Consider the following 16,736-nt stretch of genomic DNA (forward strand, 5'->3'; position numbering starts at 1 on the left):
ACACCACGTTATTCCACGAGACCAGCAAGAACGCAGTTCTGCCTTTCAGTGTTCTTAGCTAATTGGAGGGGGGAATATAATACAATTATAATGTCAATGTCAGATGGCTTAGTGTCAGAGGTCAAAACAACTGTCAACATTTAACCTGGCATTTACGATCAGGAAAATATGGCAAAAATACTCTTTTCATGTCAGAGATGTCAAAAATGTGAAGCCAGAAGTAAAAAAAATAAGCTTCATAGCACAAGACTGAAGCAGAGCCTCAGTTTCAGGCTGAGCCACAGGACTGAGAACTAAGTTTTGGGCTGTTATGCAAGAATGTACCAACTACACAGGAAATCTTACACTCTGCATTAAGTCTGAAGAGAAGCAGTGTAATTGCTTTAATAAGCTCACAAGCATACGAATCACAGAAAGGGTTTCTAGCATTTGTGCAGATGTACAGATGTAGGCAGGGAAGGTTTAACTGCACAATGCTTAACACGTTTTTTTGCATGGATAAAATTTAGTTCACCATAGAAGGAATCACAACCATGCAAGATCAAAGTAAAATGCGGTAGAGATTGTCTCCTAGTACCTTGTGTTATACAACCCCAGAGATCTCAAGTCTGCAGGCTGCTGTAAAGGATGCTAGACTAGTGCAGCTTCAGTGGATTGTGAGTATCTATAGCACTGCACTGAGAACAAGCCTAGGTGTTCATTGTTTCCCTTGATCTTCCACAAGAAACAGCCAGATGACACTGGTGTGGAGACGGTGATGTCATTCACTGGGCTGCAGGACTGTGGTGTGGAGAAGCTTGGAGTTTTAATGAGATGTATTAAACAGCGGGTCAGCATTATCATTGTGCCATATCAACCACACAGCACTCTTACATTGCTGTTGTGAGATAGAAGGCATGGTGCTTGTTTCTTAACTTACGTGTAACTGAAATACAACACCAGCCTTCCTGAAAAGAGCGAACTCTCCAGGCATGGAAAAGGTCATATCTGATATGAAAGCAATCTGACTACTTCATTTAAAATGCAGACATGACATTATGCAGTATACTGAATTTAATGTTTGTAACAGGTGTAAGAATAACTTATTTAAACAGTATAATAAATATAAAATGTCACTGGCCCCTCATTTACCAGAGCTTATGCAAGTAATTAAAGTGTGTATTAATCTGATTTTTATATCTCAAAAGCATTTAAGTAGGACTGAATGGCTGAATGCAGTTGACAACTGCTCGCTGTAACCTGATGTGTTTTTCAGTTCAAGGGTTCATTTTCTGAAGTCATGGTTGGAATATTCATATCGGAGGAGGACTTCAAATTCCCTACCAGAAAACAGAACCAACAAGTAATGTCCAGATGCCAATCTCAACCTGTACAGACTTGAACTGATGAAAGATGGATATACACAGAAAAACATGCAAATATTCACATAAAAACTCATGCAAGCAATGTTTATATATAACAACTTCAATAAAAAGACCTACAGTTTGTTAAATGTGTCATTCACAGATTTTATCAAGAAAAGGGAAAGCTACCATTAAAACATGTGAAATGAAGATTTAATTGCAATACATCTTTTAAGCTTCAAATTGAAGCATTACTCCAGTACAGACTGCTGGACACCTCAATAGTACATTTTGCACATGCACAACAAACGTAAAGGTCTCCTATACACTGCTTTATAGCTTATATAAAACACTTCTGCTGATCAAGATGCCTAATAATATATGACTTTTAATTAGAAAATAGATTTTGCAGTTCCATTTAAATGCTCGACTTTTCAAAAAACTCTGAGTAAAAATGTTCACTAGCAGCCTGCTAACTCTGAAATGCTCCACGTGATTAGAACACATCACTTCCATGGAAGCACATACCACATTTAAAATGCTCACCAGGAAAAATAAAGCCGCTTAATAATAATAAATGACACTTCTTATCGATCTGTCATTTTGGGACAGATCTGATCTTAGTCACTTTTACTGTAATGACCACAAAGCCGGAAGACCAGAGACTTTGTGGGTGCAGGGGGGCAGGGCTGCAGCAGGGTGCAGACAGTGCATGGGCCCTTCTCAGGGCCTTGGGTGGGGCACGCAACAGTCAAGCAGCTTCCATGAGGGACATCTGGGGGAAGAGCCCCTCATGAGGGGATTCAGCTGGGACAAGTGGGGTCTTTTCCCAGTGTAACAGCCCCTAGAAGGCATTCTTCCCACATTCACTGAGTCTGGGTGAATATCAGGGGCAGTGTGCACCAACTGTTCCTTAACATTATTCATCTTCTGCCTGGTATGCGATTTCTCTAATAAACCTGCTGAACTGCATCAAAGAAACGTGGTTATATCACGTTACACTTAATAAATGTCATCATTATAATTATTTTTTTGTACAAAACATGTTCCCCAGGAAAAACAAGTCTGTTGCATAACATTTTAAATGGGTTTTGTTTGTCACGGGAAGAACAAATTACGTTGGCATTTCTTGAATGTCTTGGCCACATCGCACATTAGAGTGCTGGAAACGTGCCAGAGGACATTTTACATGGCAAGCGCTTCAGAATTATATATCAACTGTCCAATGAACTTCAGAATGCAATCTGGTAATTAAAAAATGGGGCAATTAAAACAAGCAGGTATCCTTATAAACAGACAATTTTATCATAAGCTTGTAAAGTTTATGAGCCTTTTAATCTCAGCTCCTCGAACAAATTAAAAAATCCCATGAAGGTGTGTTTATGTGAAGAATATGTTGTCTGTTTGATATAACTCATGCTGAAAACCAGACTATATTATTAAAGGGAGGCCAACTACACCCATTACGTACCACTTCCATCTTCTCCTCCTCTTTCTCTTTCTTCTCCTTCTCCTTTTCCTTCTTCTTGGCTTTGGCTGTGATGGAGAGCACGGCAGTGGAAACCTGAAAGAGATCGACAGAGTCAAACAGCCGGCGGAGGGTGGACCACACCCGGGCCCTATCCTCGAGGGGTCAAAGACGAGAAACTGGCCAATGCAGCACATTTAAACACTCAGGGACAAACAGGCACGATTGTGAAACAGGCTTGATTTTCTAAAAACTTTTCACAAATATTTTGGAGTTCCATGCAGCAAGGAAACAATGTCAACGTCAGCTAACAGAAAGAACTTTTTACAGTATACCGGAATATATAATGCATAAAATCGACCTAATTCTGCTTCTGTGCAATGCTACAACATGTGCATATGAAAATGGTCCAACAACCCTAGGAAGGACGGTCATACTCTCACCTTCTCCTTTTCCTTCTCTTTGGGCACTTCCAGAGCAGGAGGATATGCGAACGTAGATGGTTTACAGTTGGATCTGTACTGTACTTTGGGCATCTGTAAGATTGAGACAACTTATGTGAATCTTTATCATATCCAGCAATATAACTCATTACTCACATACACCAAAAGTAATCAAAAGAGTTCAACTGTCAATATGTTCAGATCTGTAAGTATTTTATTTTAAATTGCAAAATGTGTTCTTATTTACACTGCAGAACACTGCACAACAAAACACCGGATGATGCATACAACAGAATAAATGCAGAATTAAATTGTTAAACCACAAACTTTTTCATTAGCAGTGACAGCAGAGTTTTATTAGCCCTGATTACTCTTCGCCGTTTCCAGTACAAAACGATAGAATCGTTTCCTTCCTTTCAATGCCCTGTAAGTGGTCTCTGCAGCCGAAAGAAAGAGGATTGTAAATGGTTTCAGTCTACGCCACCAGAGTGACATTAACAACAATAAAACAGACCGGCACACAAAATGGGCTTATTGTTAGAAAGCAATATCTTGCCTCAACAGGCCAGACCATACTACTTCCAATAAATCAGCTGCAGCTTTACTTTTACTATAATCACAGGAATATGAAGACATTTGCAATAGAACTAGGAAATATACATAGACTGGGTGACAAAGTCCAGTAGCATTTCAGCAGTTGCTCGACAACTTTCATCTAAATAATCACTGCATTTGTTGTCCCATTTTTAGGGCAAATGGGTTTCTTGTAATGCCAGCTGAAATTGTCATTTTTTATGTCCACATTGACCTTCCCCTAACACAGGATGGTAATAACTAGCAAAATAACCCTGAAAAAGTTTAGAAGGCACCAGACAGGTATTACTGAAAAAAGCAATTGCCTCGCAACGTGACCTTTCAACAGGAGGAAATGTGGCGCTGTTGCTTCACATATCAAATTGGACAAATTGTATCAAATTGGACACAGCAGGGGAAAAAAGCTAAAAAACATTTCAAAGGATGAGCTGCCATCAGTTACTGCCAATACAGACAATCTGAAAATGTTTTCAAAGCCTTCATTTGTACCGGTATAACACTCTGTGATTAGACTTTAGATTTTTTAATGGAAGTCTTTCATGGTGAGAATTCCCCATTTGTTTCTTATTCAACAAACTGAAAAAAGGTGGATGTTTCTTCACCGATCCAGGCTGTCAGTGCAACCTCGGCCCTACCTTCAGGTCTTTGTTGAGGCCGATGATGGCAGTCGGAGTGAAGGCCAGGGACAGGAAGTGAGAGAGGGGGAACCAGAACCAGAACTGGGTGAAGACCAGGATGCCCACCACAGAGGGCATGTGAGTGTGTCCCGTGCGAGACTGCAGAGAGATGGTCACGTTGCGCCCGCCTGTAGGGGAACAGACAGCAGACCTGAGGCCTCACGGACGGTAAAGAGAGCAAAGGGCCAAGCTGCCTCACTTTATGGTAATCCTGGAAATGGCCTTGTTTCACCAGATTACCCAGCGGCGGCCACAAACCATCAAAAAGCTCTTATCCAGCCATTATTTATCCGTTTCTAGTTAAACAAAACAAAGACATTTTGCAAATTCGTTTTAGCCCTTTTACTTATCCTGTTCATTTCTGAGACAGCAGAGATAAGTTTTCATTTAAGGATGCATGGATGCGTCAAGAGCGAAGGTTAAAAGGGGGAGATAAAAAAATAATAGCAGCTCTTCCGTTAGGAAAAGGGAGGAAAAGGGAAAATGGGCTCAACTCAGGGAGGGAAGAGGTGTGCAGGGTGAACATAAAGAAGAGAGACAGGAGCCAGGAATATAAAACAAGGAATGAGATGGATCAGAAGCCAAAACATTAATTTACCAGTTGTCAGGCTGACAATTTCTATTATTTTTGAATACCTTGAATTGTGAATAAGTCACTAAGCACCAGAAAACAAGGAAGCTGATAATACAACAGGGCTTATCTTTTCTGTCGCATATTTTGTTAAAAGTTACTTGTCTGAAGATGAATGGAAATAATCTGTCATAGGCAATGCTAATTTGTGACCTTACTTAAATTACTTCATATCATTTCCCAGCCTGTAATCCATATTCTTCAGCTCTTGAGCAGACAACCGATTCTTTGTTTTATGCAGCAAAAATATCCAACGTCCTCAACAGCTAAACTAGCAGTCAAATGTGGTTTTCTTCAATATATCTGTGAGCAGGAAATGTCGAGGCAAATATGTTTTGATGTTTACACTTGGTTTCATAGTCACAAATACTTTCAGATTCAAACTATTTAAAAACAAAAATACCGGATGTACAGTGTTTATTATCCTAATTAATGGTATGCTTAATATGCAAGTGCATTTTTTTGGTTTATTTTTGTTCTGAATCATACCATTTGAATCTGTTACATTTTTAAATTTAGACAATATTAAGTTCTCTACAGTCAACCTACTGCTGCTGTAAAATCAGGCACACTAATACATCCCTGACAATGCTTTCCACTAGTATGCTTGAGACTTTTTTATCCATATAAAACACAGATAAAATTATAATTACGTTTTTTCAATACTGAGAGAAACGGATTGCACTAGTCCAGGAAGAAAAGGAAAAACTATTTCCATGTCAGTATACTTCTATAATAATTAACTAAAAAGAAAAAGCATAAAAACATAACAGTCTTTGCATGCATATTTAATGAAAAATAGAAATACAGATTTTGGAACATGATTAAATGTTTGGCATTTAACAGTCATATCATATATCACTGTCCTTGATGCATACATAAGACACAAACCCTAAACCACCTCATTAGTGAGTTGTTAATTGGGCAATTGGGTTAAACAGGTGATTTAACACTTTGAATATTAAGCCTGGAGAAAATCAAGAAATAAAAACAATGAGGAGCCAATATGCTCCAATTACGAAGACAAAAATGCCTCTGTGCTATTGGTATATCGATGGCTAGACTGATGCAGTACACTTTTGCTCAGCATCAGAGCCAGTAATTCTAACCTGGCAAAACGTAAGAGCCCAACAGTCTGTTAATGATAACGATCTGGGAGATCACGACTCATTTGCCAAGATCAATGTGGCAGTGTAAGTTCTAGTCGCTAGAGAACTTAACCTGTAGTGACTGCTGGCAACCTGACTGCACAGTGCTACTTTGATCAGGTCTCACTTTCTGTGGCACCAATGGCTAAGAGGCACATATTTTTCAGAGCACCAAAAGACAGGACACAAGAAAAAAAAACATGAAACACCTGGTGCAAACCATGAACTATAGATACTTTTAAGCTGGGATTTACTTTATTTTTCTTAATGAGAATAAAGTTTCTAATGTGTCCATGAAATGCTTGCTGTACTCTACTAAGAACTTGCAAGCCATACAAAATGGCTGTCTCTGCAAAATAAATAAGTCAATTGAAAGCACACCCTAGACAGCCAGCCCACTGGCTTTCTGAATGCAACAAAGTCAGCAGACTTTAGCAAAAACAAAACAAAAATGAAGCAAACCACTTAAATGCATTACTTAACTAAAAGCATAAGTGATAGAATTTCTTTCATATAAAATTACATTTTGTGGTGCCAGATATTTCTATTTCTACACTGACAGACAGCAAAGTCTTGCCATTCTGGCATGTTGATAGTAAGTCTACTCGCATAATTTTACAGAATATCTTATGCTTCAGTAAATTAAAGCTTCTGAAATGCCTAACCTGCAGATTACTGAGGCACAGATAAATACACTGCACCGTCTTGTCTCTCATGTATGGTTCTGTCATTTAATTGGCTGAAGAAACAGCAAATACAGAACAAAGTATCATGTTCATAGTGATTGATTCTGAGATTGAAAAGAACAAATAATTTAAAATATTGTGCGACTCAAACAACGTGTAAACCATTTAACAGGCCTACAGGATTGTACCTGCCTTTCCCAAAAGCAATATCTACCCAAGGCTCAAAATGAATCAAAAATATGATCTACCTGCTAGTTGCAAATTCTGAATACATTACTGGTTGCTTTCCATTTTTTCATGGATGGTTGCTTTCCATTTAGCAGGCTTGTTATGTCTACCCAATTGAAAGCTGCCATTATGCAAAGAGCATGGAATTAGCTGTCAAAGTTTTAATTTAACCTGGGCCCAATGCGATATACCAGTTCTCTTTTAAAAGGGTCTTTTTTATGGTTTCATCCTATTCGCCATGTCATTTATGTGCCATACTATGGGGCTTTAGGATGTAATATATTAAGTGATATGCACAGCTGGACTTTTGTCACACCTGTTCATTGACTGTTTAAGGTCTTGTTCCATGTTCCACGCAACATGTTCTAACTCAAAAAGACAAACTAAAAGCAGCGTTCGATCAAACAGAGACTGTTGGCACACTCATCCCTCCACTACTGGCTTCTGCAGACACAAATGTGTATTTATGTGCTCAAGCCAAAACACTTGTTTAGCTAAGAAAAGAGCAAAAGGCAATCTTATTTTAAGATCTTGCCTTACTTCTCAAATGGCATAGTGGTATGTGTAGTTCTATTTTGCCACTTATCATTACTTTAATCAGAAAAGAGCAGAAATTTACAAAATACATAGTATTAATGTTGATTATGTTTTAGGATTGAATTTTCCAATGACCAAGTCTTAAGATCATGGAGATACTGATTACCAAAGATATGTGCTTTATTTTTAGATGTATCTTTTTAATCCTTTGATATCCACAGCAATACTGAGTTTTAGCTCAATGCCTCTGAGAAGAAAAAAGCTTCCGGACATATATATATACATATGACTGTTTAAATGTGCTTTTTTCTCAAAATTCAGAAAGTCACTGATGGAAAGAGTGATGAAAGACTGCAATACCCCTGGGTTTTCTCAGGATTTCATACAGGTGTACATCCTAACCTTATCGTGCTGGGTGTCACATGCATATTTATCTGAAAGAGCGTCTGGAATATGTGTGTGCACATCTGTGCTGGGGCCAGCCTTGTGGTGTGAATGACTGCTGATATGACAGTATAGATTTCTTGAGCCAGGAAGGTTCACAGAGAAATAACACTTTCTGTATGTTACACATCACTAAGGAGATAGTCACAAGTAATTGCAAAGCAGTTTTAAGAAAAAAAAATGCCACTTCACCAATGTTTCTCATTTGGTTACTAAAAAGCTTAATTGACCCTGTTATCCCACCTGCTTGTTTCTTGGCAAATGGCAAATAAATAAGCTTTAACAAAATGACAGGGCACATCATTCCCCATGCTTCCAAGGAAGTGCTTTGTATTCTCAGCCCTAAATACACCTCCTCTGAATATCCGGGGTACATTTACAAAGTAATACAGAATATGCAAAATACTATGGATTTGTATTAATACAATTAAATACATTAAAAGGATTAAATAGATTTTATTTTCCCCATCGAAAATCTCTGGAAAAACACTTACCAGCATCCAGAATACCCTGTGCCAGGATTGCCCCAAACTTGGCCATGACATCGTCGTGCTTGTCGTTGATGACCTTTGCGTAGAGTTGTCTGAACTGGTTGACCTATGAGGAGATAACAGGATCTTAAAGTAAGAGACCGGTAAAGCATAGTATGACCATAACTGAACAGAGGACAGGCATAAGTCTGGGGTTAAAAATGCAATGCATTTTATTAAAAAAACAAACTACTCTGGCAAATTAAAACAAGCTATGGCTAAAAGAGCATTTATTTTCCTTAACTTGGCTTAGAACAATTCAGGCCAATAGTTTTGCAAAGAACAGAATAGGGAAAACCTTCAATTTTTTTTCTCTTTGGTCTACAGGTTATAAAATATACAGACATACACAGAAAGCATTAACAGGCATGCAGACCAAAACCTTCCCTTTTCCATACCATCAAACCTAGATATCTTTGGCACTCCATTTTTAACAATTTGAACTCTGTATGTATAGCATTGCTTCATACAACAAATCTTTAAACATTTCTTCAAATAATTATTTCTAAACATCCCTTTGAAGTGCACTTTAACGACTCAGCTACATTCCTGTGTTACAGGTTCTTTAGCTATTACTCGTCAGTCTTCTTGAATCCATTCTGTCAGCAAATAGTTTTACAGTGATAGTTGCTGTCATGTCCATTAAGTGAATCTGGTTAGCTTCAATGTGTTGGACAAGGCTGAGCTGCCATTCGGTAATTTAACTCACATTAATTGTATTCTTATTTAAAGCCATCTTAGGAAAAGCTTGAAACTTGGAAGGATTCCAGCAAAACCACTCATGCTGGTGGCTATCCCAGCTTTTAGTTATTTCAGACTTTTCCTTCATGGCGAGAACTGCTGATAGAGTTACCTACCATTTTAAGGCCAATCAGTGTGTTCTTTTTTTGAAAGGCTCCACAGAACTGAAGCATCAATTACTTGGAGCACAGCAAGAATGGGTTGTCTAACACTCATGTTTCCTGACACTGACTTCGAGGAGTGCACTGTCAACATTGTGATGAAACATTTAGGGCCGTAAGTGCTTAACTGCATAAATCTCTAGTAGTACGCAAACAGCAGCAAACTGTTTCATAATTTATCTTTGACGTTACTATCATCAAATGCCTGATGTCTGTCTACGTCTACTGTAGTGTCTTGGACGTGTTTTATTGTGTGGTGACAAGAATCCCACTTCAAGGACTACAACTGGACCATCATGTAAACAGCTTGCAGACAAGAGACAGCGGGCGGCTTCACATTCCATACATTGGGTGTAAGCAATCCTGCTCCTAATGCCAAATATTTGTGCCACAGTAAGAAACAAAACCCATCAGGCTGTCACTAACATCCGGCACGCATAAATATAATACTTTTAAAGAAAGGCCTTATGAGTACCTTTGCACTGCAAAACAATAGCAGATCAATGTCTTTAATAACAATATTGAATTTTCATATAAATAAACCATGATAATATGAAAATATTTACTCAAGAAGATTAAAAGCATTTAAGTACGAAATTGAAGTATTTTAAGGAATGAGACTTCAAAAAGACACAAGTTCTTATTTAAAATGGAATCTAGATTTATACAAGAAAAGTCCAAACAAAAAGCAGAAGAATGAAAAAAAAAAACAGCTTTAGAAAAGCTTCTAAAAGCAGTTTCATAAGCACATAGCCCAGGTCCCTGCTGCATTTCAATGCACGTCCACTAAGCACCCATATGTTTCATGGTCATTCACATTTGGGTTGTGGAACTGCACAACTGGAAAACACAGCACCCAAAAACAGCTCCAATCCAGCATAAATATAAGAGTCATTTTAGATAACGGGGACAGATATTTTAGATCATAAATCCCAGACACCTACTGTCATCTCAACAGGTCCAATATTTGGTGTTATACTTGTGTATATAAAGGAAAACTCTAAAGCAGGTTTTGGTCTGAAACATCTGTTATTTCCTGCTGTGAATTATAAAGATTGATTTTTTAATACACTGAACAAAGGTGTGAGGTAGTGAGAGGTGGCTAAAGGGCAAAAATGTGACAACGCCATCCTAGGATCCATGAAAATTGCAGTCCCAGTCAGCACATCACATTCATGTTTTGCATTTTAGAGGCCTGTTGCCTTAATAGATCTCTTTTAAACAAAGTCACCTCTCACTACCTCCCAAAATGCTACACTATTTTCTTTATCCCGATTTATTTTCTTGGCATCTCCTTGGTATGCAGACTGTTCGTAGAAAAGATCGACCCATCTCTTCTCTTCTGTGAGTGGCAGTCACTTACCTTGGGACATGTGATTTCTGTCTGCTGGATCATGATCAAAGCAGAAGCAATGAGAGCTCCCTGCCTGACGTAGTTGACTGGGTCATTGGTCATGGGCTCCAGGAGGTTAATTGCTTCCTAAAAAGAAAAATTGAGACAAAATAAGATTACTAAACATCGCTTCTGTTTCAGCTGTGCTTTGTATTAAAAACCAGAGTACACATTCCCAACATGCCGAAGTACATATAAAGATGCATGTTTTAATTTTGAAAGGCTGCATCACGTTCTGGATCAAGTAAATGCCACAAAGACATTTCCACTTTTAAATGATTCGCCTCACTAAAGGTACTTCTCAACTTGCTATGTGGTATGATCCACACCTTGCAAAAGAATACAGCACTTTTGTAGCGCCTTATTAACCCCATATTCATTTTCATATGAAACATTATATCTATTTTGGTTAACTGTTACTGCTAAGCGGTCTTTTGCTTATGTTAAAGGAATTAAAATAAAGGTTTCAAAAAGGTAAAAAAAATACAACGCATCCACAAATATATAAAAGGTGTCAGTTTCACAGTAATGCTGTAAAATCCCATGTGTGCTGTTCTACAATATATCAATCCAGTAGGGTTTATCATTTAAGAAAATACCATGATACAACCTCATATTATTTTTAATTTTGAATTGCCAATTAATCTTTATAATGTCTACCAAATTTGGAACTGCAAACTTCTTTAAGAAGCAATGCCCCTGTACTGGGTAATATAAATCAGATTTGCTCTTAGAAATTTCTGATTGTCTCTAGGGGTCGAGAAGCAATTTTTTCCCAGGTGATTACTGTCCTTTTGATTCGAGGCAACAGTTTCGAAAGCCAACAGGATATAGCAGGAACATTTTTAATCAAACCACAGCAATGAAAATGTAAGAAATAATGAACGCATGAAAAGGGAGCTTAAGTTGATCAAGTTACAAACCATCCATGAGAATAAAAAAAAACTGAATACTGTGTATCGTACAGTTAGATGGTTTGGGTCATAGGTATGTGGTTTGGGGATAAGGGATGGAATATCTGAAAAGAAAAGAGAGAGGCTAGAAAAATCCATCCCTCGGCAGGGAACATGACTGCTCTCCAGCCTTTTTGGGAGAACCTGAGCATCGAGAGAAAATTCCTAAACATGGTGAGAATATGCCTGCCTCACACATACACCCCATGGTCAGGAAGAATAGAACCTTACAGAGCAATTTAAAACACAGGACTCACAACCATTACAGAAAAAATGCTGTTAAATATTCATTTATACAATAGCCTTTAAGACGATGGAAAACATTTTGATTTCACATTCATCTTACCCCCATTTGAACATAATAGTATTCAAAAACAGTGTTTTAGCCTCTGTAAATTACATTGGAAGGCAACCAGGGGAAAAAAAGTGATAAGATTGGGCTATATCTCTAGCAGAAAATAATATTGACATTCAGTCTGATTTCTGCCTGTTTTTCATTATTTTCATTTATGTGAAAATTGTGGATGTCTAAATAATATTAACTTAAAAACACAATTTGTCATTATTTAGGACATATATTGGGTTTAATTTTTAAAAAATCATCTCATCATTCCTTTTATATAAATCTATTTTAAATTAAAAAATACCAGATTAGTTCTAAAACCGTGTCTATATTTTTCAATCCAAAGTGAAGTGACCCATATACTTGCTTTGGCTCTGATATCTGAAAATGATCACGCCTGTGATCAGACTTGGCAGAATACACTTCCTCTCAGTGTTGGTGAGTGTTTTTTTCATTCGCTCTGTGATGTCTTCATGCCACAGGACTAAACTCTCTAAAGCAGCTCTTAACTACTACAATGAGATTCTGATGGAGTGCCGGGTTTAACAAAATCAAACAAACTATGATTGAGGCTCTCTTAGAAGGTAACCGTTCCATGTACACACATTTAATCCCTAAACCATCAGCTTCTCCAAACATCACAAAGGTTTGCCACAAGGAAAGAGACTGCAGCAATAAAATAAAGAGTCTTCCAAGGATTTCCAGGAACAAGTGATATTCCCATTTTTTTAAGAACGTCTGGGTCGTCTTCCTTGTTTCTCAGGGATTTATGGTAAATGGATTTAATGGCCATTTAAAACACCCAAATATAAATAAGAATGGTCTATATCAAGGTCAGTACTACCAAGCAATAATAAGATATGATTGAACTAGGCAGGCGTCTTATAACATAGCATCTCATAGAAGTCGCGGACATGGCATTTATTAATTAGTGATGCTGGCTCCCTGAGTGTTCTCATCTCCAATTTTACATCCCCAAATACTGCTTATGATGCTGCTAAATTACTACATACACAGTCCCACCTCTCATTAACAGACTGCAGAATTGGACAAAAATGCCAGCACATGTCAAATGAGTTCTCTGCAAGAAGAGGAAGAGGAAGAGGGCTAAAGAGTAGGAGCTACATGAAAGATTTGGCTCAAGTGCACCCATGGCGTATGGCCATGATCCAGCCTGTCATGTCCAAAATGAGAAGATTGACTTGTCATGTCCTCAATAACAAGATTACTCTTACTCTGTGACTTCTTTATGGCTGAGATGAGAAGGGTCAGGCTTCATCATCAGTTTCATCCTGGCAGTTAGCAAGACACAGCTGGCAAATTCTCATTCAAACGTATGAGAGCAGCTGGTGTGGAAAAACGCCTGTGCCAGACCCAGATGTCTGGTGCTTCTTGGAAGGGCAATTGTTTCTTTCCTTAGGGGCTGGGAAAGTGGTGGAGGTCTGAGACCCAGTGGCACGGATCCAGGTAAGTGGACTGGAGGTTTGCAAAATATAATCAATCTCCTCCCCTGAGCTCCCTGGTCTACATATAGCAAGTGAGTTCAAGCATCTAAAGGTTTTTTTCACACCAAAAAGTAGAGATGTGGAAAGAATTGCAGTTTATTGTCTCACTTGCTTCTAAGAACTGATTGTAATTCAGAATAATTTTCTGCTGATTGCGAAAATAAACTCTGTTTATTTCAATGAGAAGTTATATTGATGGTGGCTGCAGCGGTAATAAGACTTTGCCACAACTGCGCAGGAGAAAAGGAAAGAATCAGAATCTTCACATTGTTTAGATAATAATTAGAATAATAATTCCTTGCATTTCTGTAGCACTTTCCCTCTCCAAGGATCAGAGCCCTTGACATGTAGGAGGTGACCCACTTTAAACACCAATGAGGTAAAGCCCCCTCCTGGGTTCTACACAGAAGCCATTAGATACGAGCAACTCCGTCACATAGCAGATCAGGTAGAGAAGTGAGACGTTGCTTCAATTGAATTGAAGATAAACTTAAAGGCCAGAATGCATCAAAACAGAATTCAGCAAAGATACTGGGATAATGCTCCCCCTGCTCTTTCCAAAAGTATTAAAGCGATCTTCAATAAACTGTACCTCGGTTTAACTCCTTTTTAATGGGGCACTTGTTTTTGAAATTCTGATCTGGGGGGAAGAGCACCACTTACTGCTCCACCAAGACTGTGGCAATAAAGAGAAAGAGAAAGGGCTCACCTTGTTTCCTGTCCCAGCACAGCAGATGCCCAGGGCCATAGCTGCTCCACAGCGCACATGAGGGTTATAGCTCTCTGACAGCAGGGAGACCACACTGGGGCACTGCTCTGGAGTCCTGCAAGAAGAAACAAAACACACCACAAGCATTCACAAGCAAGTCCACTTACACCTCTGCGCAGCTGAAATGCACCAACACATTTCTGACAGATAGAAACTCCAGTGGGATCCCTCCCTCTTTTCCATATGCTAATATATATATACAAAAAACTTGCTTTAAATGGAGTTATCCAAGGGTACGTTCTTAGGGACTTTAATAATGGCTTGAGTCCATTAGATAATTTCATACTTTCATCCCACATTCACTATTGTAGGTGCAATTATGATGACAACCTACTAGTATTCCCTATATCATGCATCATAAAACAATGTATTTATAAGACGTTTAAAGCTGAACAACAATTGCTGACAAGTTTATCATTGTTAAACCCTCTGCATTTCCCAAACTTAACAAAAACTGGAGCTTGCACAATATTAAGCAAACCTGTTACAGTTGCTAGAATATCCTTACCTCCACCCAAGGAGTCCATTCCTAAAATGGAAGTTAAAAGCTATTGCTGCTATTTTATCCTTTATACTGTCCTTACAGAACCAGCCTTTTATAACTGTACACATCTCAAGCAATATGTTATCTTTCCAGGAAAGTCTACAGACTATTGCAAATAGAACTAAATACTCACACTTAACAGAATTACAAAGTTTAATTGCACAAAACCCCAAACCTAAACTTCCACGTGAATGGAAACATCAATTTCCTATGTTGAAAGAGAATAGCATAGCAATCTCCACGTATCTTCTTTAAAATCCCTCTAAATCTGATATCCTGTATATAGGAAAAGGGCATATTAGGTGCACTTAAAAGTAAAGCTGTCCAGGATATGAGATGCCATACACCCCTGTTCTGTACTCATTTACCACCTCAAAAGTCAACATAAGCACATGCCTTTTGAAGGATTCTACACCACACTCCAGATCAAAAGGACAGAAAAGGCACCTGTACACACAAGGAGACCTTCACCCCCATATGAAAAGTGGAAGTTACAGTATCTGCTCAAAGCAGCTCTGTGAGCAGACAGCTGGGTAAGGTGTGGAACAGCGGAAGCACATGGATGGGCCTTCAGCACTGCATGCAGAGCGATTCCACCATGACCTCTAAGGGCTCTAACACCACTCCCCTTACCCCATATCGCTACGCATCTGGAATTCATTTCCAGCTGCCAGGAATCCTTCAATACGAGATCTTCCCGGTTTGAATTAAATCAAGACTTAAAAAAAAGTCACATCTTCATTTATTCGCCTCAGTTCAGAAAGCTTACACATTTCCCACATTTTCACAGGTCGAGGCAGAATTGTCAAGATGGTGTATTTATGGTGTACTGTGCTGAATTTATCATGTAACCTCTTTCCAAGTAGCAGGGCTAATGCCATTAGTGCACAAATCTAGCGGAGATTTAAATAAGATAAACCAAGCATAAACCTATGCTGGTTTAGCATATTTTATAGAAACGTTTATTAAAAAACATTTGAGGACTTAAAACAAAAATGAATTTAGCTAATACTCCATGTGCTCAACAACAATTCACTCAAACACGCATACTGGAGTGGGGTAAAAAAATGAATATATAAGTTCTTGGGAATTTTACTTATCTTCTATGTGTGCCGGATAATCAGCTATGCCAGGTTTGTTATTGAGAAATACAGCTGGCACTGGGTTTGCTTCATGATGACTTGCAATTTAAGAGAGGCACAGTCTAGAGCAAAACCCACAAGTGAATTATCTGAATTCAAAGTGAATTTAATGTGGTTTCTTTGTAAGCTCTGATTTGGAAGTTAGGATTTAGGGAATATGCAGGTCACTGTGGTCTGGTTCTTTTATTCCAGCACATACATTCTGAACAAGAAAGTAACAGAGGCCACAGAATGATTGGGGTTATTAATGAGCTGTTGTAAAAGCATAGAAAAACAGAGCTAATTACTCTATACTAACAATTATCATGTTGTAAACACAACATTTAAATAGCCAAGGAAAAAAGCATGAGAACTGAAATTAAAAATTGCTCTGAACACAAAAGTATTGCTACCGGATGTCTGACAGTGCCACTAGCTCTTCTCTTTCTGGACAGGAAAAATTAAAAAGGGAAACGG

General features: G+C 38.4%; 1 protein-coding gene across 1 annotated transcript in view; it reads right to left on the bottom strand.

Moving 5' to 3' along the window:
* psmd1 (proteasome 26S subunit, non-ATPase 1) overlaps positions 1 to 16,736 on the bottom strand; it is a 54,061-nt gene that overhangs the window by 3,847 nt on the left and 33,478 nt on the right. The window contains exons 17-22 of the mRNA XM_088617014.1: positions 14,535 to 14,649; positions 10,995 to 11,111; positions 8,694 to 8,796; positions 4,484 to 4,653; positions 3,255 to 3,347; positions 2,815 to 2,907 (exon numbers count right to left, since the gene is read on the bottom strand). Of these exons, the coding sequence (XP_088473140.1) occupies positions 2,815 to 2,907; positions 3,255 to 3,347; positions 4,484 to 4,653; positions 8,694 to 8,796; positions 10,995 to 11,111; positions 14,535 to 14,649 (691 nt within the window). The remainder of the gene's footprint in view (positions 1 to 2,814; positions 2,908 to 3,254; positions 3,348 to 4,483; positions 4,654 to 8,693; positions 8,797 to 10,994; positions 11,112 to 14,534; positions 14,650 to 16,736) is intronic.

Source organism: Lepisosteus platostomus, chromosome 2 (genome assembly GCF_059453375.1).
Source record: "Lepisosteus platostomus isolate fLepPlt1 chromosome 2, fLepPlt1.hap1, whole genome shotgun sequence".
Classification (NCBI taxonomy): Eukaryota; Metazoa; Chordata; class Actinopteri; order Semionotiformes; family Lepisosteidae; genus Lepisosteus; species Lepisosteus platostomus.